The sequence below is a fragment of the Poecilia latipinna genome, unplaced genomic scaffold (assembly GCF_001443285.1).
Source record: "Poecilia latipinna isolate Pla-1442-1.1 unplaced genomic scaffold, P_latipinna-1.0 Scaffold2009, whole genome shotgun sequence".
NCBI classification, from domain to species: Eukaryota; Metazoa; Chordata; class Actinopteri; order Cyprinodontiformes; family Poeciliidae; genus Poecilia; species Poecilia latipinna.
The window spans coordinates 7405-32881 of NW_015114625.1; the positions used below are offsets into that span (position 1 = coordinate 7405).

At 37.0% G+C, this 25477-nt stretch overlaps 2 protein-coding genes across 3 annotated transcripts; one reads left to right on the top strand and one right to left on the bottom strand.

Annotated features, from left to right (window-relative positions):
• The first annotated feature begins 7410 nt into the window (after positions 1-7410).
• rgs20 (regulator of G protein signaling 20) lies at positions 7411-15216 on the top strand. The gene is made up of 5 exons (XM_015016346.1): positions 7411-7532; positions 9835-10001; positions 11998-12072; positions 12175-12409; positions 13353-15216. Exons 2-5 carry the CDS (start codon positions 9838-9840, stop codon positions 13539-13541), a joined length of 663 nt encoding a protein of 220 aa, XP_014871832.1. The 5' UTR covers positions 7411-7532; positions 9835-9837; the 3' UTR covers positions 13542-15216.
• A 3301-nt stretch (positions 15217-18517) lies between these two features.
• Positions 18518-24630, bottom strand: tcea1 (transcription elongation factor A (SII), 1). Of its 2 annotated transcripts, none has more exons than XM_015016345.1 (10): positions 24397-24630; positions 22611-22673; positions 22400-22505; positions 21693-21795; positions 21435-21580; positions 21292-21348; positions 20861-21015; positions 20607-20753; positions 20299-20370; positions 18518-18765 (listed from the first exon to the last, which is right to left on the bottom strand). In XM_015016345.1, the coding sequence occupies exons 1-10, from the start codon at positions 24469-24471 to the stop codon at positions 18757-18759; spliced, it is 933 nt and encodes a 310-aa protein (XP_014871831.1). In that variant the 5' UTR covers positions 24472-24630; the 3' UTR covers positions 18518-18756. The 2 variants fall into 2 exon arrangements, with proteins under 2 accessions (XP_014871831.1, XP_014871830.1); XM_015016344.1 differs by having other exon boundaries at positions 21435-21583; positions 24397-24628.
• Between the last annotated feature and the right edge of the window lie 847 nt (positions 24631-25477).

Consider the following 25477-nt stretch of genomic DNA (forward strand, 5'->3'; position numbering starts at 1 on the left):
TACCTGATTAAAAACAAGATATTTACAGTTGGTAAATTTTGCAAAAGTAAAAATCTGATGTTCACTTTGTGGCAGTTGGTTACCAGTAAACACGCTCATCTCTTAGCAACAGGTTAACAACAAAAATTGTTGTTGTTCAAAAAATATAAGATTTCTTCTGCTCTTTTAAAATACTACTTATTTTACATGAACAAGAATTGTGCAGCTGGTGAAGTTTGCAGAAAAGTGTTGTTTTATTGTTTGTCATTAGTGGTAAATATATTATAAAAGACATATTCAACACAAAAGTAAAAATCTGATTTATACTTCGCGGCAGTTTGTTACCGGTAGAAAACGCTCATCTTTTAACACTAAATTAATTATTCTGTGTTTTTTTTAGGTCTAGAGTAATAAGCGCCTTGCATGCATTGCATGGAAGCACTGAAAAACAGTGTAAACATTGGTGTTTATGCTATGACAAAGATGGACTTTGTTTATTACAGGTTACTTCTAAAGGTGCTTGATTTCACTCGATTTTATTTTGGGGTATCTGAGTAATAAAGACTGTACTCAAATGCACCCCAGATTTTTTAATTAAAAAATAAATAAGTAAAATGATAAGATTATTTTGATTCCCCCAATAAAATATCAGGCTGCAGTGATTTGATCTACCAATTAAACTATAATACGTAACCAATAGGTGAAACATGACAAACTATGGCTCAGTTCAAAGGGTGTAAATAACAGTATTTTGTTGACTACTCCATTGCAGTGATGGAGAAAGACTTTATAACTGCAGATTACATCAATAGGCAGGACAAATTCAGGTTATTAGGGATAATCCCCACTCACTTACACTTGGTGGATAACTGAACATTGCTCCCCAAGATTGTGGATCAACTTAAGAGAAGCAGTTTCCTGAATTTGGACAAGGTTGCTTTTCTGTTCTCTGTTGGCATTTTGCTAACAGCAGGAAAAACTACTGATAATATATGGCCAGTTATTTTTTTTAAAATTGTTATAGAGACATTTTGGCAGGCTATTTTTTTAATCTAGTTCAATACATATGATTACTCTATAGTAAACTTTGTTTATTACATGAGCGGAACAAGTATTTTCTTTAAATAGACCATTCACCAAATGAATACAATAGAATAAGAGGTCAAACTTGCTCTAAATTTTTCATCTCTCTTTTCACGCTATTAATCCATCCATATTAAGCTCTCGCAGAAAATATTATCAGTCATGCAGTGGGTTCATGGTTGCAAACAAATGTACTGACTTTTATTTTGATGGGCATGTTCCTTTCCAGTTTGGACATGATTTCTTAAAACGAGAGCCTGTACTGAAACGGGTACAACCATTATGCTTTTAATCTGATTTCAGATTACTTCTCACTTCAGATTTAATGCAAATCTTTTTTCTTTTTTTTTCTAAAGCTGCAAAAATGTTTCTCAAACTCTGATAAATATAATACTTTTTCAGGTATTTTATTTATCAGATATTAACACATGCTGTAAAAAAGACATCTAACCCTCTTTTAACTCTGATATTAAATCAGAATGGATACATGCCAAAATTATTTCTTCAAAATGATGAGATTTATACTTTTTAGATTTTTTTACAGCAGTTTACTTACACTAAGGTCTATATTGTTTTGCAGATGGGTTAATCTGTTTTAGAGTAAAATTTGCATATCAACCCCAGAAATGAAGCTAAAGACTGAAGATGCTGGTTGAAGAGGTGTCATATGCAGAGGCACAAGTCTGAAACCTGCCTACTCAAAGATAATTCAAAAACAAAATTAGAACCAAAAGTATAGTTTTTCTATGAGCTCAAGGAGAGAGACTTTAATATTTGAAGACATGTCCAATGGTCTGATGAAATTAGAATGCAAGTGTTTGAACAAAATGACTATTATTACATTTGGAGAGAGAAGAAGGAAGCTTGCAAGCCGGAGAACACCATCCCAACTCTGAAGTACAGCGGTGGCAGCATCATGTTGTGTGAGTGTTTTCCTGCAAAGGGAACTTGTGTTCTTCACAAAATGGATGGCATCATGAAGAAAGAGCATTAGACAGAAAAATCAAAGTACTAAGTTGAGGCTGTCCTTGCCTGTTTGACACCCAGGGTGAACCACCCTAACAGAGGTGTGTGAAATTGAGGGTTTTTCTTGCATTAGGCACCATTGACATTCCGATCCACTGGTTCAGCAGTGGTGGGGGGAATAGAAAAGATGAACAGGTGGAGATCATCATGTAAGTGCTTTAACGACAGTTGCCTTCAGATGGCAGTGTTGTTCTCTACATTATCGCTCTTCACAGGGACGTGCAGAGGATTAAACGGCAAACAGCTGCCTGATGATAATCTGTAACACAACAGGAAGAGTAAAGTGAAACATTAGGACAGAACAAACAAACATCTGAAGTGTCAGTTATATGGAAGTGAAGCCACAAGATGCCGCCCAGGGTGGTTGCCCATGTCATTTGCATCAGAAACCGCAGTGAAAACTTGTGTGTAAATGGGTCTTCAATGATTTCAAACATCTCCATTAATCAATCCAAATGCATACTATTTGTAAGTCTTAATAATTGCATTTAGTTGTAACCCACATTGATCTTAAACTTTAAATTCTTACTGTCAAGTCAGAGTAAAACCAGCTTCATGGAATGAAATGACTAAGCTACTGGTAATGCAGTGTTAAAATAAGCCTGACATTTATTTACCAAAGAGCATCTTGATCAGCACAGATCAGGGGAATACTGAAATTCATTCAGAGCAAAACGGGAAAAGAGAAAACTCCTTTCATTTACAGTGTGCTTCCACATTTTCTACTGTGACAGAACAATTTTCACCTTCAGAGTACTCACCAATACCAAGTGTGATGTCTTGATATGTTAATCAGGCAGCCCAATGCTCCCTGCCCAGTAACTCTCTGCATGTTGGTGATAGAATATGTGCATCACTCTGTCTTCCTTTCTTGCTATTTTGAGTCGTATTAATCACACACACCGAAAAGACTTTGTTCACCTTGTCAGACGCCTTGTCATCTATCTTGTCCTTGTGGCCTTGTGTGCTGAGATGGGCTCACACCTTCACTTGACATTGTTTCCTCACAGGAAAAAGTGTGAGCTTCTCATGTCACAATGACTAAAGGATCATTCATTGCTTGTGTATGTGAGTCAGTCTCGCAGAACTATTTGTGGAGCTTCTTTGTAAAAGTGTGCAACGGGATGTCACATCTGTACACCACAAAGGAATAAAAAAAAAAATGCTTACATGCTCAGCTTTGAAAGTTATTAATTTTAACAAGACATTATTTGTTTGTCTTTGTTTAGGAAGATGATAATCAAGATTATGGATTTTTTTTAAAGAGACTATATATGCTGGAAGATTCAAAAGTAGAAACAGTGCAACAAGAGGATTTAGTTGAGTCCCTCTCTTTTGTGGTTCTTCTTAACTCCAATGAGGATCTGGCAAGATTGATTTTTGCACCATCAGGAGGCACCTCTAAAAGATAGCGTGTCCCCGAAAGGGAACAGCATGGATGTGCTGGTGTAAATTAAGCATATTGAAAGCTGTGTCACGCTGGAGTTTGGCAGAATGGCCAGGTGCCGAGTGCATAGTGCCATCTTGTGATTGTACGTTGCAAAATACACTGTGAGCTCTAAAAGCAGAAGCATTTATATTTGTCTGGACTAGAGAATACTGAAGAGTTTTTTTTGTTGTTGTTGTTGTTTGTTTTGTTTTGTTTATTAATGCACTTCAAAGCTAATGCAGATCTCCATCAAATGACTGACCTTCATACACTTTAAACACTAAATGCAAGATAAAAAGTGGTTGTGATAAATAATATAATTAAAACACCTGAAAGATAACACATCATCATCAGTCAGTCTATGATGTCTTTGCATCGTCTACAGAGATCATCATGTAAGTGCTTTAACGACAGTTGCCTTCAGATGGCAGTGTTGTTCTCTACATTATCGCTCTTCACAGGGACGTGCAGAGGATTAAACGGCAAACAGCTGCCTGATGATAATCTGTAACACAACAGGAAGAGTAAAGTGAAACATTAGGACAGAACAAACATCTGAAGTGTCAGTTATATGGAAGTGAAGCCAGCCTGAACGTCTCTGTGTATATGAGAGTTTTCTCACAGCCTGAGAGTGCAACAGATGTAGTGCTATATGTAGAGAGTGCCTATGCCCTCAAACCTACTTTGTGGTTGCAGAAAACAGTGAAATGTATTTTGTAAATCAAATAAATAAATAAATGTGTCAATTCATTTATTTAATATTATTAATTAATGTATTAATGTGGCATAAACTAGTTATGCCCAGTTTATAACTACTTGTACAACAAAATGAGACAGCATTTCTGGAATCTTGTACAGATTTTTATTTTTTAATCATTGAATGATATTAAAGAAAATGCCAAATGTATATTGAAGAAAAGGTACAATCTTTTATTCCCAAATGCAAAAAATATATATATTTTGCACAACTTTACACTACCAGGACATGACAAAAACCAGCAGTAGATTTTTAAAACGTGCCATTGGTAAAACGAAAATGAAAAGATCAATTCTGTTCATGAATGATTTTGCCCAGTTTAATTTGGCTTCTTTTAGCCATTGCTAGATAAAAGGGCACTTCACTCATTCCCAAGGTAAATGATAGAGCTAGGCATTAAAGATAAGAAGGCAATGATATTCTTTTGTGTGAGGCTTAGTGTGTAATCCTAGCAGCAGTTTGGCATTGTAACAGCTTAAAGCAGAAAGTTGTGTAGTGGTTTTCTGACAGTTAAATATGTGGCATGGAGATACATGTGTGGTCTCTTTAATGAGGTTCAAACTGTTGCTCTGAAACTGGCCTGTACAGCGGGGTAGGGGTCACAGCAATGACTCTTTCAGCTAAACCTGCACAATATATTGAATTGCAGTTGTCACTGCAAAATTAATGTGTGCAATATTCCAATTCTTATTGCTTGGATGCAATAGATGGTAGTTTTATATTTCAAGTACAATGCATTTGTGGTCTGAATGCTGATTATCCAGCCAGTTCGTTGCCAGCTAATGATAGAGAAATGTAGGGACATCACAGTGGCAAAAATGAAGGAGAAAATTGAGGAGTGTGGTTTAATCACGACTACAAATATTTAACAGTAACTGTGTGATTTTCTAATATTTTTTCTTCTGCAGAGCCCCTTTCTTTTTCATGCTGCAGCTGGGGTGACATCAATAAATGCAGCTTATCAACACGCTCTCAACCACAGTTATGCACAGTGTCGTTTTCATTCATTCATTTGAAGTATGTACATATAATTATACAATTGTGTGTTTAAAAAAAATCTAAAAAGTTGAAAGTCGCCCAGCAGACTGAGTTACAGCATGCACTCTGCAATGTTTTTAGCAGCACAGACAGCGATTGCAGGCAAAGGCTGAAGACTTAATAATAATAAAAAATAAAATAAAAACATGGAGATTTATTTTCTAAATTGAGTATTTTCAACATATTCTGTGAATAAATGTGCATAAAGCTGCAGTAGGTAAATTTGATATAAAAATGCTGGTTATTTTTACACATACAACTGTCATTATGTTGTGTCAATATAGGCAAATAATCTGGAAAAAAATCAAGTCTTTCTCCCTTTGGTTCTACTGTCATCTCCAGAAATACGCCGCTCTAAGTCAGAAACAATCAATCAGAGCCGTAAGGAGGGTGTTAACGCTGTCAATCATCCTCCTGTATGTGCAAGCTCAAGCTTGCCGGTTTGCTGCAGCCGTGCTAATGGCGGAGAAACAACTTTCAAGAAAACTGTTTATCTGCCATCATTGGCGGCCATGCACATTCATGGCAGGCACTGTTGTGGGGAAGAAGCTTAGCATAACAGAGAGGATAGGGAAGGGTGTAAGCAGCGTGTACACAAGGGTTATTGACAGCGATAAAATCCTTCTCCTGACTCAGATTGGTTGTTTCTGACCAGGAGCTGCGTATTTCTGCAGATGACACTAACACAGTGAGGAATTTTTTCACATATTAACTGTCTCATACTAAACTGTCACAATATAGTGACAATTTTAATATATATATATATATATATATATATATATATATATATATATATATATATATATATATTACTACTGTAGTTTTAGGAGAACTTTAAGGTGACATTTGTGTTTATTATTCTTTTTATTTTGTTTCCCAAAGGTTGCTACAAATCTGAAAATGTTTATTGTTTATAAAGCATCATTCAATATTTTACACATGGGGCCAGAGTGGCCTATCAATAAATTTAAGTATTGAACATGTCCGCAGTTCATTTCAAAAAATTAAACTTACAAATGATTTTGATTCTGTTTTGTCAGTTGAATTATATCTACTTGTGACTTTTTGATTAGAAACTCACATATTATTTAAGTCAAAAAAGAAAATGTAACAATTATTTAGATTCAGTACACACAGAGAGATAAATCTCATATGTCTATGTAACTCTACAGAGGCAGGAACAAACTCTGAAATGATTTAATAGAAATTTTCAGCTTGTCTCTATTGTTAATAACTGGATACATCATTCTATGAACAGTCAACTTTTCAGTCATTTTTGTTGTTTACTCTCATCCTGTCAAGGACGGTTTACTAGACAAGTGTTAAATCAGGGATCTTCCTCATGATTGGGTAGACTATTATATGTCCAGAATATTTCTGTATTAAATATTAGTCATGGCTATTATGTATCACTGCAATAAAAACATCAGCTTTGAGTTTTCATCAGCTGCAAGCCAATGTAATATAAATTAACTGAAATTGAAGCTTAATGTGTTTTTTCAGTGTTTGTGTTGTGCTAAGGTGAGGGATATTGAGATTTCCCCACCTACACCTGACAATCTCTCATCACAAACTCTGATAAGAGTTTGCTTCCACCAAACTTTCTATAAGTATTCATGGATACACTACTGTGTTAACATTCAGATTCTCTACCAATGACTCTTTATAGCTTATTTTCTGTTTGGAAGCAGTCAGTAATTGACTGCTTTACCATGAATAACTAGGCCAACATGGCTACAACAATCCATTGCTACTTTATAAAATCCCTTTCTCATTAGTTTTATGTAACATTTTTATTTTCTGGGGAAAATCTGGAGTTTTCAAATCACCCCTTATTGAAATGGACAGAAATAAAAACTTCAGATATATCAGTCTGTGTGTAATGATTTATTTGAGTTTCACCTTTTGAGCTTAAATACTGAAACAAATTACATTTCCGATCATATTCTAATCCACGGTGATGCACCCGTATTTCCTACTATAATTTGACTATCGGACAGTGCTTGTAACATTCGTTTATGTTAAACGACCTGCACTGTAAACCTGTGACATATTGTCGGGGTTTACGCTCTTCACTGGGCTACTACGAGTTGGAGAGGAGACGCATGCGTACTGGGTAGAAGCACCCGGTCGGAGGAGAGGGGGAAAAAGCCTTATGTTCCATCGGATGTAATCAAAGCAGAGAATTCCCTCTTCTCGTGGTGCATACATGGTGAAATTGTAAGTACTGGGAGTAAGCAGTTGTATCTTTGCAGGTGGGATTTTATGGTCGGTGCGTTTAAGGTCGTTTTTTTTTTTTTTTTTTTTTTTTGTTAACGGCATGTCATTAACAGATCCAGGCAGTGTCTTTTCTGTGGTTGTCCAGGGCGATGAAGCGCTACGGTTCTTCATGATGGCACTTTCAATTGATGTGATGCGCGACTCACCAGTGGAGTGTTTTCATTATTATTATTATTATTATTATTATTATTATTATTATTATTATTATTATTATTATTATTATTATTATTATTATTATTATTATTATTATTTCTGATGTTAAATCAGTAAGGGGACACATAATCCCCTGTGGAGAACAGTGATTTAGTTGGAGTTTTCATGATTTATGCGTTCAGAGGATGCGACCACCCCCGCCCCCTCCGTTCCATTCTCTATATCGCTTTTGAGTCAAACCCTAGCGTACTGCTAGTTACTGCTAGTGCCAGCTTTGAAGTACACCCAATGCCTAATGCGTAAAAATGTACCATTTGGCAAGACGCACGACGTCTGAGGGCTGATGCCTGCTCGGGTAATCTGAGAAAAAAAAAGAAAAAAAGAAAGAAATGAACGACAAACCAAGCAAATGATAGTAATTTTTTTTTTAAAAAGAAAAAAAAACCGCGGGTCCATTTTAGAAATGGGTAAATGGTGTATTCATTGAAAAGGATGCGATAGAACGATGCTGAGATATAGATTTGCAAGCTGCGCTTTCAGCACCCCCACCCCCACTCGCCTCCCTTACACCAAAATCTTTAGACATATTTTAAGGCTTCGTGTCTTCCGCCAGGTAGTGTCCGGACGATGCCGTGTGTCGGAAGAGTCCGCTTTGTTACATAAATGATCTGACAGGATTTGGCAGAGTCTGACCCGGTGATGACACGTTTGTTAGAATCAGCTCACATTCCTGTCTGTCTATAGGCCTGCAAACCGATGGGATTCTTGTGCATAGGCCAGATATCCACACTCACAATTAGAACAGCAATTCCTCGTATAGCCTGCTTGATAACAGAAGCCTACATGGCCAGAGCCAGCCCAAGGCATAAGCGAAGTAAGAGGGTGCCCATGCCAGCAGGGGGCTCCCATGAGGAGAGATTTGAGACTCAGATAAATTCTCTGCAAAAATGGCACAACACACACACACACACACACACACACACACACACACACACACACACACACACACACACACACCACTCTACATCAATCATTATGTGATTTATAAACTTGTATTTGATGCCATAAGATCACGAGTCATGTGATCTTATAAATCAAAGTTGAGAGTTTGATCTGAAACTCTCAACTTTGATTTATCCTCTGAAGACTTTAGGCTCAACTTAAAATCAGGGTTTGGAACTCGAGTCTCATGAGCAATCTTTATCTCAGCTAATCATAGGTGAACACAAGCCTGTAAATGAAGGTGATTTTGGTAAATGATTAATGTTGTCCCCTCTGAGTTACCATAGTGTATACAAATGGCTGGTTCCCATGGTAACATTACACAGTATATCATGGGTGTCATTCTCAACAATGTTTTCCAGGCAAACGCAAAAATTGAAAAAAAAAAAAAAAAAAAAAGAAAGGGGGGGTGAGTTGACAACAGCTTCCATGCTATTCTTATTTTTAAATGTTACCATTTATGAATCATAAACAGAGCAGAGAACCAGTTAGAGATTTCTAGATGCATTATGCCAGGGCTAAGAAAAAGATTTAAAGAAGAAAATAACAAAAGTCATTTCCCCCTTCTGACAACATCAGTAGAATCAAACTGTCTTTCCTCAGAGTGTCCAGCAGTGCATGCCAGCACATGATTGAGTCAAATAATATCTGGTCTGCTGCATTTAGCTGGAAAGTCTCAGATTTGGACATTATATGTTTGATTTTAACCGTTGTTAAGGGAAGTTCTAACAGTAAGGTGTCGTCATCACGAAACTCTTCCCATTCCCACAGATTTCACTCTTCATAAACAATTAGAAGGGTGTTTATGAAGAGTGTCTCTTTCTACTTTAGTTTTCCTTTCAACGGGTTGCCAAAAAAATGGATTGACACTACCATCTTCTCTACTGTCACATTGCAGCATTACACCCAGTGCTGCCCTTGCTACACTTGTTACACTGGAACTGATTTCCATCACACTAATGCATTGCAGGCCAAGAGCTTTTCTTGCGAGATAAAATCTCAGTTACATACTATTCCTGACATCAACACTCCAAACCCTTCACCCTCTCTCTCTCTCTCTCCCCCCCCCACTCTCCGCTGTCTGTAGCCCATGGGATCAGAGCGGATGGAGATGCGAAAGAGGCAGATGTCGGTGCAGCAGGAGTCGGCAGCGGGGGGAACTGCACCGGCCCAGCAGGACCAGCCGAGCCAGGCCAACCCGCGGGGCTCCAACGCGTGTTGCTTCTGCTGGTGCTGCTGCTGTAGCTGCTCCTGGTAGGTCTTCCACAAACCGAGAACCCGATTGCTGAGGTGCAGCATGGCCGACATCGTCGCACGCAAGACGCCCGCCGCTTGAGCTCGAGTGTCTCAAAAGCAGGCGTCAGCTTCTGTCTTACACTCTTGACAGATTTGCATGTGATCCGTGGATGTCGCTTCAGCAGCAGCCGCCTCATTACATTCAGGAAAGCCTGAACATCATTTTCATATGCATGTCTGTGTAAGCGCTTCGCTTGTCGGCAACGCTGCATTCAAAGTGATGCATTTGAATCAGTCAAAATTAGAAGGAATATAAATGATTAACTAATGCTCATATTTTATTCAATTTCTCGAACTACTTTTACAATTTTAACATTTAGACCTACAGTAAAAAACAAAGCTGTACTAGTTTCTCATTTGTTAAACACCTAATTGCATTAACAAGACGTCAGTCCTGATGAAAGTAATAATTTATTACAATCTTATGAATGGCTACTTATCTGATACTCACGATAACAAGATATCAATTTTGAGCATACAACATTTGACATAATTATGAATATATGCCGCTTAATGACAAAAATAATTTTGTAATGCTATTTTGTTGGTGAAAAAAGCCAACTGTTGGCAGGATTGTTACTGATTTTGGCCATTTAATTGTGCATTCGGACTGCTCGTTTTGGGTGTTGGATGCTTATTCAGCCCCAAAGTTATAACTTATTGCCGATTTTCTGAAATACCCATATGGTCGAAATGATCTATACAGTTTCAAGTACTTAAATCCTCGCAAATTATTTGTGAAATGCCTTTCTGCATCGTGGTGACTAGATGTTAGACCACTTATCTTAGAAATAACACGGTTCATTTTTATTGGCTGGTTTTCTGGCTCAAACCCAGCTTCTAAGCATAGTTCATACATTTTTAATATGTCTGAGGTCAGGCCCATTCCAGAAGCTTAATGTCAGCCCGTTTTATATGTCTTAGTTTTAATGGGTATTCAAACACTCATGTAAATTGATTGTTCAAACACCCAATTGTTTTCAAGTTTCAAGTACTCCCTCAAAAGTCAGGATCAACAACAGAAGCCACCAAAACTTGGGTCTATTATAAACCAGAAGCTGATAGTAGTTTCACTGTCCACAGTGAACAGAACTTTAAATGAAATGAGAGGATAACAGAAAAAAGAAAATAGCTGAGCCAACTTAATTGAGTTGCTTCAGTTGGTAACAAGTAATTCAGTTAAGTTTATCCAAATTAATTTATTAAGCTTGTTTAACTTGACAAATTTAAGTCAGTCTTACTCAAATCATTTAGTTTACTTCAAATAAAGACGTACACTAATAAAGGATCTTCTGGGTTCAGGCTGCCTTCATTTGATAGTAGTTCGACAAGAAAGTGGGTTATGAAAGAGGGGAAAGACACGTGGCAAAGTCGTCAGGCCAGGAATTGAACCTGCAACCCTTACGTGGGTTGTGCACTACCTCTGCTCCTCCACAGCACCATGGTTGGTACAGGATCTGTCCCTGGGGAAGCTTGTGTTATGACATCAGATGTAGGATACGAACGTGGCATTGAACTTAATTGTTTCCAAGTAAAGTCAAAGTAAAAAGTTCCTTTAAGTTAAAATGTGTAACTTTTAAGTCAATTCAACACGAAAAAGTGTTGAGAACTTTCCGGCAAGTTCTCATCACTAAAGCAAAAGAATTAAGTGAGATTAATGTAAATAAGTCCATTACACGAACTACAGCCCAAATACACTTTTTTTTTTACAGTGGTGTTGACCAAGAAGGAAGCATCTGCTTTGAAACAGTTTCATTTGAACTTGAACTAAAAATGCAGCTTCTCGCATGGAGAAGCCAGAACCTTTATACTGTAGATGTTACCGTAGTGATTAATGAATACACTGACTTAAATAATTGTGGTCATTCGTACCACGTAATTACAAAGTTAGATCCATGACCACATTTGTGAAATGAGTGCGTCTTGCCAAGGTGTTTCTCTCTGTTCTCAACAGGAATGAAGACAGGGATGAACGGAATCGAAAGGCATCATATGACGTCAAGGAAGGGACCTCAGACTGTGAAGACTGGTGAGCTAAAATCCCTACACAACAATGCCTGACAAATAACACAGACTTCTACTCCATCTGACGTTAAAGAGACTTGCTCCAATGTTCTCATGTTCTGTGCAGCCCAAACCCCACGCTGGAGGAGGTGCGCACGTGGGGGCAGTCGTTTGATAAGCTGATGTGCTGTCCAGCTGGGAGGAACTCTTTCCGGCAATTTCTCCGCACCGAGTTCAGCGAGGAGAACATGCTGTTCTGGCTCGCATGTGAGGAGTTCAGCAAAGAGACCAATAAAAGTGTGATCGAGGAGAAGGCCCGGCTCATCTACGAGGACTACATCTCCATTCTCTCGCCGAAAGAGGTGTGGAACCTTTATTGATTTATATTTTGGGAAAATAGAGTTTCCTTGATGGGTGAAACCTTGTGATGTCTGAGTTCAATGAGTATGTCGATGCCACTTTCATGTTCTTGTGATGAAGCCTCACACACTTAGCTGTGCACAAAGTTTAGCTCTACACAGGGGGTAATAAAGTCCATCATGTCTGTATTCAAGAGTGTGTTTCATTGAACTCTTACTTTTACTTTAATTCAACAGATGATCTAAAGTTTTTGTCAGACCTACAGTAGCTAAACATGCCGTACTAAAAATGCCAACTTCTAAAAATAGGAATGAGAGGTAAATGTGATGGGCCATTTTATATGATACGTAGGTGGAACCATTTAGCTCTCATAGGCAACTTATGAACAAATGAACATAAGTTTAGATATAGTTTTTGGGTTTTGAGAAGCAGAGTTATGTAGATATGTGTGTATATGGAGTTTAAACTCCAGCTGTGCCAGACTGACAGATTACATGGTAAAAAAAAAAATCATATTGTCTTTGCATCATCAATGCATTCACACAGCAAGAAAATGCAACACAAATCAGATTTTTTTTTTGTTTTTTTTGCCCGTATGCTATGCGACCCATCCAAATATCAAGCTGAACGTGGCACTTCTGATCTTTTCACCCTGCAAAAAATCTGATTTGTGTCAAAGTTGGAATTGAGTATCAAGACCTGTTGTGTGAACGTATAGCCTAGAGACAACATGTTTACTGCACATGTGCTCCACTGCTGCACTATTTCTCCAAGTTCTGCACAAATACAAGGACCAGTTATTAGAAGGAAATAATCTCATGCAACCCAAGGACCCTACGTTTTCAAGTCTTGATAAGAAAGCTAAAAATCCAATTTTTCACATCCCTGTTGCAGAAACAGAAAACCTTCTGTCCTTCCTGATTGTTGTGTTTTCTTAACTTCCAGGTGAGTCTTGACTCTCGAGTGCGTGAGGCGATTAACAGGAACATGCCGGAGCCCAACTTGCACACGTTTGACGATGCCCAGTTGCAGATCTACACGCTAATGCAAAGAGACTCGTATCCCCGCTACTTGAACTCCCTAGCGTACAAAAACCTGCTCAAACCTCTGTCAGAGCAGTCCCCCGAATCTTAGGGTGGCAACGACAACCTGTGATCTTTTAATCCTCTTTGCCCTTTCTTAGTCCTTCAATCCCCCCCACAACCCACCCGACCCAAACCCCGAGTTTATGAAAAAAAAAAAAAGTTTTCTTCTTTGTATGTTCAGTGTAGGATTACATGAGCCAGGCCTCGGGCCCCCGGCCCCGGCCCCTCCCAGGGATCTCAGCGATATTGTGATCTGCACCTGACCGAAGACAACTCAGGTCTGAAAAACCTCCCGAGGGCTCGACATCACATGTACTGCTACAGATCAACATAGCAAAACACTCCAAAGGAATATGAATAACACTTTAATCCTGTTTCTTTTTCCTTCTTTTTTTTTTTTGATAGAAATATTCTATTTTATTTGTGTTCAAAGTTTTTTATGGTCCGTTTTTTTTTTTGTATGATTGTTTTTGAGGAAAATGATTCCTATTGTAGACTATCTATACATATATACATATATATTTATGAGTTTGTAAATAGTTCAAATGAAATTGTGGGTATTTTATGTGGAAACGCCTGGTTCTATTTACTGCGTATGAAAATCAAAGCTCAAGTCAAAGCTGCACATTAGCTTGACTTGCTGGCAGCTTTGTGGGGTACTGTTTAATTTTTTTTTTATTCTTATTTATTTCACTTCGTTTTGTTACCTAACCTCACACTTCAGTATCTGTGGCAGCGACTTGGCAACTCCAGTTCATGCACAACCTGTGTGTGGTTTAAAAGAAATGTGTGTATGGTTACCAGAGAAGTAACAGGGTGCAATAAATGAAAGTCAGTAATGGTGAAGAGTGTTTTAACCTTTATCAATTGCCAGCATAAGACAATGTTGTTGTTTTTCTAATGCTAGTGGGACTCTTTGCACAAATCATAGGTTTATCAGAGATTTATTGGTGTGTGATTCTAAGCTGAGTAGATTTTTACCAGAGAAAGTATTTTATTTAATATTGCGACATGTCAAGAAAAATTCAAATTATATTTAATTATTTTGATGGAGTAAATAACACAAAAAAATCAAGACATTTTATTCAAGCTATTTTATGGGTCTGTAATTTTTCAACAACTTTCCAAGGTTTTCCTGATAGTAGCTATATTCTTTCCGTTAATAAAAGATAATTTGTTTTAGTTATGCAAGTTGTGCTCCAGTTCTGCCCAGCATTGTTACCCTGATGCCCATTCCTCTAAACATCTTTCACCAGAATATTTCATATCAGGGAGCCATGCAGTATTATGCTCATACTTTATTGATCAACACCTAACCGCACCACAGTGATGTAGCTGTCAAAATGGTATTATGATGCATTCACACACCATTAAAACTCTTAAGTTCATCTTCAGTCAGTTTACTCCCTGTTTCTGTTTACCACCACAGAACTCACTTAAGTTTGATGCGCAGAATAAGTCCATTTTCTGCCTCACCCATAAACAGCCAAACATCCATTAGACATTTTTTTTTTTTTAAAGTTTGTTGTTTTGTTTTGTCCAGAGGAAGAACCAGTAATCTGTGGACAGACATGTAGAGTGACAACTTCAAAACTGGTGCCATTTCAGATGCACTGTCATCATTTATACAAACCCATTGCAGTGTGAGGTCATGAGTGCCAACGTCGACACTCACATGTGAGTCCATGTGATTTTGAGATTCCTAAATATAAAAAGTTAAAGTTGTTTTTCAGATTTCATTTGATGTGTTAACCGATGAGATGCACCAGGTGCCCTCCGAATGCGCATTGCTCTTGAGTTATGCTAGCAAGGTACATCCACGGTTTGGGAAATTTGTTTGGGAACTTCTGTTCACAAACAAGAGATTCCTCTAGCGAGCTTCAGTATAACATCTAAACATGTCCTGAACACAGTCGGTTTATGCTGTTTATTAACTGGTTAAGTGAAACCAATTACATCATTTTCATTAGCAATAACTAAACTTTAACGTTTGTCCAAAGAACATGCTGGAAAGTCATGAGAAATTGCAGACCTACGGATACAACATCACATATGAGATTTATCATAAAAAAAATCATATATTTAAAAATGGATAAGAAATATTATGGTCCGAGGATCTTGTCAGGTTAGCAGAAACACCAAAGCTATGATGTAAGATGTGTTCACGTGTTTAAAGAGAGTGTTGAGTAAAATTGGAGAACCTGGTCCGGGAAAAATTGGAGTTGCCAAGTGTTTAACTAGTTTTATTTAAATTACTTTGTTGCCTCACATTGTGTCACTCGAAGACAAGATCCTCTCATGGGGAAGTGCCTTGACATTCAGTTTTCTGACATCTTTCTCATGGGCAACAGTTGTTCGCTGACTCGCTCCGAAAGGTCGTTCACTGGAGCACGACTCCAGTTTTACCGGAAATTGTCCCTCTCACTGGCCAAAATATCTCACGTGTTTGGTCTCGATTCCTCAATTGTGAGCACGTCGGTGGAAGGTGGTAGGAGAAGCAGCGCTGGAGACAGAGATCGCTGTGACCGGGCGTGAGGAGTCGGAGCTTCTCGCCAACCTGTGTGCTTCATGGTGGCTCTTGTCTTAGAGTTAACTCAGACTCACTACATATGATGTGCAATTTGAGCTGATGGGTTAAACTGCGCAGATCCAACCTCAAAACACAATCTAAGCCAATGGTTTGGCGTGATGCCTATAAATGATGTTTCTTCTGTTTACTACTATATGAAATGTGTTATTTTGCGCAGAGTTTACTTATGAAGACATTTTTTCAAAAAAAAAAAAAAAAAAAATAATGTAAATGTTTACAGTATGCTTTAGGGTTTTATTTTTGTTTGTTTGTTTGTTTTTCTGCTACTCTCCAAGAAAAAAAAAACTGACTTGTGGGCATTTCGATTGAGATAAAATAAAGCACAATAATTTTACTCATTCTTGAGTGATTTCATCAATGAATCTTGAGTTAAATAATAATTGTGAAACTTATTATGTTCATTCCTAATAGCAGTTTTCAGCCTAGAGATTGCAAGGCTAAGATTGCAACAGATGTTTTTTTTTTTCTTTTCTTTTCTTATTCTTCATAAGCAGCACAATATTTCTACATTATTCTGTTTTCATAAAATAATAATTATTATTTAGCCCCTAATCAAAATGTATGCACAGCACATATTTAATGGTCTGCACAAAGGCCTTCAGAGACTTCTTGTATTAAATTTGAATTATTTTGGATTATGTCCACAAAAATACCAAAACATTTCCGACTTCAATTCTCCTGCATCATATCACACACAGTTACACGTCACATACAGATTTCAATGTCACTCATCACCTCATAATTTTAACTTTCTCTAGATGCATTACTGTACGTGTAATAACTGTGGAATACACTGTACGTGTAATAACGTGTAATAACGTAGTTATTACTGTACGTGTAAGAACTTCTTTGTTATTACACGTACACATTTGTAGAATATGGAACAAATCGCGTACCGTTTCGGTTCAATAAGGAACGCTACATTTAACAGTCAAATACGGGACGGGTTGCAACCCTAGTGGAAATAACTGTCACATATGAGACTTCTTGTGCATCAACACCACTGCCTTTGAATCAGACCTGGCCTATGTGCTGCAGTCCAGATCTCAGTATCACATCAATGCAGACGAGTCATTTGTCATTTACAATAAGTCTCTGAATAAATTTTGTTTTTGTTTTTTAAGATCAAAATAAGTCATAAATTCAGACAAGTTTTCAGTTTTCACTCCAGAATAATAAACTTTTAAAAATCTAATCAACATTTACTAATATGTCATATTTCAAATGAGCCCTGCACTTGTTGATATGACTCTTACTTGCTCATTTTTCTGTTATTTTATTTAAAAATTCTGTAAATATTGACCTGCCATGGTGAGATATTTTTTTTATGTTTCAAATGTAATTTGCACACAAGAGTACAATTACTTCTGTTTAACCGTTAGAAAAAAAGTTAGTGTTAAAAAAGTGAAGTTAAGTGAATATTCAATTGCATATGATATGCATGTTTCAAATGAACCAAAAGACATGCTTAAGATCGCTGAAATTAAAATAAAAAAGCAAATGTAAAACACAGAATGGCTTGCTGAAATGTGTTTAAATATATTGTGGTTCTATGTAAAGAACGTCTGCCAAGGTCGGCCCCCCTACATTTTTAACACACCGAATCTGGCCCCCTTTGCAAAACGTTTGAACACCCCTGATCTATAGGCTGTAGGACAGTAGCTTTCAAAAACTAAAATCGGACACATCTGGTTTAAATCACAACAATAGCCTTATTAAAGTTCGATCAAAAATCAATGTAAGATTGTTGTTTGACAAAAATTTCAGTCTGTAATGTCCACGTCACAGTTATGTACTCAGGTTTCTCTAATCTTAAAAAGTTCAAAAGGGAAAAGTACAAGGCGCATAAACACTTCTAAAATATGTGCTATGTGTAACTCTAACCATAAATGCTCTTTATTGTAACATATTACTGGTCTGGGTTCAGCATGGCCTGCAGAAAGGCAGCAAAGCAGCTCATCAGCACAGAGTGTTTGCACCTGGCAATTACAAAAGCTCCATGAAAGGGGGAACAATTGTGTTTTTCCTGATCCAAACAATGACATTATCCTGTCTCTAGACAGATTAATAATATGCATACATCTGCATTCACTTTGAAGTGATGAATATTCTACCAATTACAAAAATGTACTCCCACACACTCGTACAGGATAGTGCGTCCGCTCAGATACTCACAGGCATTATAGCGATAGTAAAGGTTCGCTAAAGGTTCGTAGACTGTGGAGCATAATGAAAGACGAGTAATTAAAATAACTTCTTTTTAATCAAATGGATTACACTTTATTGGGGAATTAAATAAAACAATACAATGCTGTGCCGGGAAAGCAAAAAAAAAAAAAAAACCCAAAAAAAAAAAAACAATATTATCCAAAGTGTTAAAACTACATATAAAAACGCAGATAAAAGAGAATGACACAAGATTCATGGCATATATCTGACAGCGAGAAACAACTAATAACAACAGTAAGAGATTTGGAGAGAGGGGCCTTAGGGGACGTGACAATAAGCTCAATCTATGACCATGATATTTACTCAAACGGTAACCGTAGTGGCATCTTGGATGTTGAGTACAACGCAACCACAGAATACAAAGCTCCGCTCTGCTGCAGGCAGACAGAACCTGGTCCGGGAATTTTGCTACTTGTCGGGAGTGCCGTGGATGACGCCAGCGGATTCAGCAAAACTGGAAGAGGACAAGAAGATCCGTTGAGAAACATCACCGATTTTACCAACAACTGCTGTTAACAGCAGCAACTTGCTTTAATGTGCTTTAAGGAAGTCACTTGGAAATGCAAGATTTTGGAAATACAATCAAGTCATTTTAATAAATTTACAAAAAGTTAAACTTTGGTTATTCTCCAGGTTGTTAGTTGTAAGGTTCTGTGGTGTGTTTGCAGTCTTTTGTGATTCTTTAGTTTGTCCTTGCTGTGGCCTGTCCACCTTATTTGTTATATAGAACATGACATGGTCTTTCAGATACTATTAAGTTGTTTTTTGTGGTTTTTTTTTTTTTTTAAGTTGACCTTATGAGTTTTACATGATACTTTCTATACATTTGAACCTTTCACAGTGGGTCTTAATAGCTCTGGCTACAAATGGCAAAGAACTAGCTTATGTTTTTAAAATGTACTGTGTAGATATAATAAACAAGTGTTTCATGGAATAGTTGCATTAAATTTCCACAACAGAATGACACTAAAAACACCAGTAATATTTTTCTTTCTATTTTTCTTGTCTTTAGGTTGAACAGTGGGATTTTTTATTTTTTTAGGCAGAATTTAAAACGGCTATTTCTTCAAATTTTGACGATTATGTTTTAAGACAATGAAAACCAAAATGTTGTATCTCAGAAAACTAGAGAGAAAATCATAGCATAGACATAAAAAGTTGTGTGGAAGGAAGAAGTGTGGTAGGAGAAGGTGCACCAACAACGGGGATAACTGCAGCCTTTGAGTGGACCGTCCAGTAAAATCCATGCAAGAATTTGGAGGAGCTTCACGAGTACCAAGAAAGGGAGCAAAAGCTAGTTCAATGACCACAGTGTTACTCTGCTTGATTGACCAGCAAAACTTGCCTGATCAGAACCACTGGGGGGATTTTTTAAGAGGAAGATGACAGAATGGCAAGTTATCTTCAAACAATGAAGATGACCCGAAGGCCGCTGTCAAAGCAACAGCAGAGCCACAGGCTGATCACCTCCATGTGACGCTGCATTGATGCAGTAATTCATGCAACAGGAAACCCAACAAGGTTTTAGGTACAAAGAAATAAATATGTACGCATGATATTTCTCCTTTTTTTATTAAGCTTATGCACTGAATTCCAGTTTTCACTACGTGTAAGTTGTAAGAACTATGATATGCAAGTTTCACTTTCTAAAATAAATGACAAAAAATATAAAACTTTTTCATGATATTCACATTTTTTTAGATTACCTGTCGGAACAGAAAACAACACAAGATGTAAATCAAGCCCAATTATTTTGTGTGGACCGATCATTGAAGATCCCTTACCCTACTGGAGAAATCCCCATGTTGTTCTGAGGTGAAAGTGTCTAAACTAACCGTGAGATTTCTTTCAGAATGACAAGAACGAATGAATGCAGAGCAAAAAACAAAACTGCACGAGCTCAAAACCGTAATTCAGAGTCAGAGGGAGCCGCAAATGCTAATAGCCTTCAAAGATTAGACCAGGAAAAACTAATTCATTTGCATACCTTCCATCTATTTCCACACTGCTGGCAGAAGACAAACGTGGTCATCGGTTCATCAGCACTTCGAGTTTGAACCTAGAAGTCATTCAAGAAAATTGACACAACTTACTACCAAATATTGTACTTTTAAAACCCCCCTGATTATTCATTCAGAGTAATAAATCAAATAATACAAGTAAACACACGTAAATATACTTGCTAAAGTTTACAATACTGCAAATGGATGCATTGTAACTGGAAATTTTCAAATTAAATTTTGCCTTCTGTTTCATCACAACATAAATAAAGGCCTTTTCAGAGTTCATCTCTACCTGTGTGTAGGTGCAGTTCTTCCCCTTGCATTTGCCACAGGTGAATAAATCAGTCTGAGTGCCGCCGGTGGTGGCCATCTGGTGGTCCCTGACAGCTTCTTTGGTCAAATTCTTCCTCATTTCCTTCAGCTCATCACTGGCCATTTCCTAAACAATGACAGGAGAAAAAAACAAACAAACTTTTAAATATATGTTGTGATTTCTGGTCGTTCCAATATTAACAACACAGTTAGCACCGTCAACAGACACCGTACCTCTGCGGTCATCTTGGCCATCCGCTCCGGGGTTACACTCCCGCAGAGCACGGTCCTCCGTAAATTGGGATTTTTCATGTCTTTTAGATTCGAGATCCGGCTCCGCACACGGTTCTTATATTTCATGTCTGTGTTCTTAAACTCTTGGAAGATATGTGGGAGCAGGTCAAGGAATTATATTTTGAAGAGGTGGAATTTTCTTTACCTCAGAACAAAACAAAAAGGCCAAAAATGAAAAGAGTTATTGAAAATTGTTGAACTCTGTTTTCTTTTCTTAACAGAATAAATATGAAGTGATTCACTGAGTTTGCCACTGAAATGTGTGTCTAAAAAAAAAAAAAAGTCATAACACTATTCCAAAATATAGACAAACACATAACGAATGAATCCCTGGAACTGAGCTTCAAGTAAAGAGAAAATGTAAAGGATATATTCTTCAATCTGTGCGCCGAGCTCCTCACAATCAGCACCGATGGCGATATGATCCTCTGAAAATGATCAAACATAGTTAACAGACATAAACCAGCAAAAAGTAACCAAACAACATGGGTTGGTGTGCAGTGTTGGCTTATACCTCCAGTCTGCAGAGCACTGGCCAGCATCTCTCTGCACTTGAGCCGGATGGAGTCGGAGGTGGTTGGGGCGCGAGGAGAGGCGGTGGTAAACGTGTTGGAAGCGACTTCAGAAGTTTCGCTTTTGCTGCTGGAATTACTGCTGGAGCTGCTGCAGACGAGAGGAGGAAAGCTGGACATCAACGGAGGCAACAAAGCACTGCGACAAAAATAAGAGAAAGTAAAAGGAAATAAAAACATTCAAAGAATGTTTCTCCTACCTCTCCTCCTTAGGCTCTGGGCTTCCCTGCGATGGAGAGACGACGGGTGTTGTTTGTTCTTTTCGCTTCTCATCTGGAGCTTTATCTCCACCTCCAGGCTCATCTAGAGTAAATTATCCAAGTTTGGAAAATATGAATCTCAAGTTGATTTGATTAAAAGATACAGAATTCATATTATTGAACAAGGAGTTGACAGCTTCTAAATATAGAACCTGGAAATTCCACAAATCAATCTAAAAATATAATCATGACTTATTGCTTAAATGTAACAATGATAAATTGACACAGAAAACAAATACATAAATCAGATCTTGCATACTGAACAAGTGAGCTTAAACATGCATATCTAAATATACCTACAAATTTTTACCGATCAATTTGACATTTAACTATGTCATTAATAAATTACTGACATGTTTAAATAATTCTGGATACATTTGTTTGTGCCTTTCAACATTTAATTATGATCTGTATACGTAATTTATTTATTACATGTTGGCACCTGCACTACACCAAGTAATTTGCTAAATTTGCAGATCAATTTATTTTCCAGCAGTAAAAAATTGTGAAGCTCACAACTGTCGTATGTGGAGCTCATTGGTAATGATATCACACTGGACATTCTCTTTTTTTTTTTTATTTATGTATTTTTATTTTTTACAATCATTCTTATCAGATCAGCAGAAAACATCAACAATAAAAATTACCCAAAAGCTTCTTCCAGGATTTGATCAAGGACTTGGCGAGAGATGTCACTTCCTCATCTGTGCTTTGCTTGCGGATCGCATTAACAGACATTCCGATTCTGGTGGACTGTTGGGGAAAAAAAAAAAAAAAAAAATTAGACAAAAACACTGCATGAATCCACAGAAAATAAAATATGCATTAAAAACAAACAAAACAAAAAAAAAGGCGTACCTGGAGCAGCTCCAGAGTCATTGGTACACTGCGCAGCTCTTTCAAGAGATCCAATGCCCCAGCCTGCGGAGAAAAGGAGACGAGAGACATTTCTAGTAAACTCCATTTGAGTAAAAGAGACACTAAACTATGGGCTATAAAAATTTGATTTCCTGACTTATCTGTGCCTATTTTAAGTCAATTTGAAGCAAACAAACATTACTTTTAATCGTATATTGTGGCAACTGTTTCGACAAGGTGTGACTCTGTGTAGAGTTTGGCATAAAGCACTCGGAGGTTAGTATGTTGTTTCATGCTAAGCACATTGTAGCTTAACTGTTAGTATGTCACAACAAAGATTTATGAAACCGACTCTTTTAGAGTAGGGAGATGTCTCATAACAACAGCTGGTATCATTCAAAATGTTAGAAATGTTTGCCATTAGCAATTCCTACTTTAGCACTGGTAAAAATGACTCAAAGCTGTATAACAAAAAAGAGATAATGCTTGAATAAACTTATTGATATTAAATAAATTTAACGTGTGATTTTCTTAAACATAACAGGGTTAAATACATGATTGATTTTGAATAAGTTACTATTTTTTACTAAATGTTATTTTTCTTATGGTTTTTAATGTGTGTGCATAATTATGAGTGAACGCTATTAATAAAAGTTATATTAATATTCTATATAGTTTAAATAAAAACTTCAACAGTGATATTAAAATAATACAAACAAATGTCATTGAAAGAAATCACACTTCAGCAACTGTACTGATGGCAGGGTAAAGTTTACATTTTATTTTCAAGTCCCCCTGACGGATACATTATTGTGTATTAAATGTTATATTAGTCTCAATACAAAAATTCGTTTGTAAGAGTCCCTTTGGCTTAAAAGATAAAAGCTGGAGCTGCTCAACATAAAATAATGTAAAAATCAGACAAATTGGGTCCAGTGAAGTTTACAACATACAAAAAAATAAATAAAAATATATAAACAAACTTTGGGATAATGTGTTTTGAATAGCAAGGGCCTGTTAATTGAATGCCTGTTCTATCACCAACTAAAGCTGCAAAAACAAAACAAAGAACTAAAGTTTCCTCATCCTTAACTTTAGTTTCAGGGCTAATGCTTTTGATAATCCCTTTACATTACAATTTGGGCTCAACCCGAGGATTCATTTTAAGAGTTAATAAGCATTGTTGTCAGACTTTAGAGTAATCAGTGTAGTAAATGTTCACATATTAATCTATAATTGAATTAACAGCTTGTTACAGCTTTAGAAATGCTCATAACACACAGTAGTAATATTGCATGGATAGTTGTTTGGCGGCTACATATTGAGTGTCCAAGGCGAACTGGAGAAGCTAATTCACACCGTATCAAATGCATATGACTTCTACATGAATGATATTATCTCATCTTATGCTGTGTTGTCAAATGAACAATAACTTTTGAATCATTTATTTATTTTTATTCACGCTCATCAACCTTACAATGCTCCTTAGGCTGCTAACTGCTAACTTTTTAGCAGCACAAATAAACAGACTGACAGCAAACAACAACTTGTTTTTGTCGGCAAACGGGTTAGTTCCAAACTTTATGAATATTAGCTGTGAGTCTTTATGCTGGAGATAGGTGTGAGCAAATTCGCGGAATAAATAACTAGTATTTGCATGAGAAATGTTCTTATTGAGTGAACTTGCTAGAAGCTAAATTAGCCGCTGTTGAGCTCCATCGTATCCCATTAGCGTCCATGCTAGCATGGACGGCTAACAGCGTTCATCTCTCTGAGAACATCTCACCCCGTTTTTCTTCTGCGCCATTTTATCCATCTTTTTAGCGATTCTGATAATCTCCTCTTCCTCCTTCTTCCCCATCTTGATTTATCTGACAGAACGGGACAAAAAAGGCGCAAGCGAAAAAGAAAATACGGGACAAAAAGACCACGCCAGTGAGGAAAAAGCGGTAGCGGCGGAGGCGGCAGCGTCAACTTGGCGGACCGGGACCACACAGCGACTGCCCCCGTTGTGTAGCAGACCTGACTAGAAGATGCCCGCTTGTAAGTTCTAAAGTGGAGTTAATCGAGCCAGAACAGAAAAATGGATCATTTCGCCGGTTGCTATAATAAAAACACTGAACCAGAAAACATCTTTTATTTATTTTGTATCACATTACTTTAATTTCCATAAACACTTCAAAAATGTGTTTCTTTCTACTACCAATAACAATTTCAGCATTTTTTCAGTAATGTACGGAATGCCTTCAGATGGCGCCAAAGCGTAACTTTTTGACACTTGATTAGTTGAGATTTATTTAAATCTTGCTCACTTTTAAAAAGTATTATTTAACCAATTTCTCCTTATCAAAAACCAGCAACTGTACACACAAACTAAATTAATATATTGACACATTCGTACATATTTCTGGGAAAACCCCCCAAATATTTAGGAACATTGTGTGTAGTTGTACTTGAGTCAGCTTGGTAAATGACCAAAGATTGTAAGGGGACTTTAGTAGAATTTGATTTTGGTCCCTACTTTTAACTAAGCCATAATTACACTAATGCTATCCCTTAAATTGTCCAAGATTGTTTTTTTTTTGTTGTTGTTGTTGTTTGTTTGTTTTCAGTTTTCAGCTGTTTTGCATTTAAAACTCCTAAATTTAATGGTAGAAAGAGAATTGTACAGTAATGTTTGTGCCATTAGTTTAAAATTAGTTTAAAATTGTTGCGATCAGAAATTAATTGAGGGGTTTTTTTAACAAATAAACTTTGTAATGTCATTTAAAAGGATCACTCTTTCATATTTATTATGTTGTTGCTATTTTTCTCCCTTTAATGATTCTAATAATCCTTAGAATATTTTTTTTTAAAATCCAGTCAGA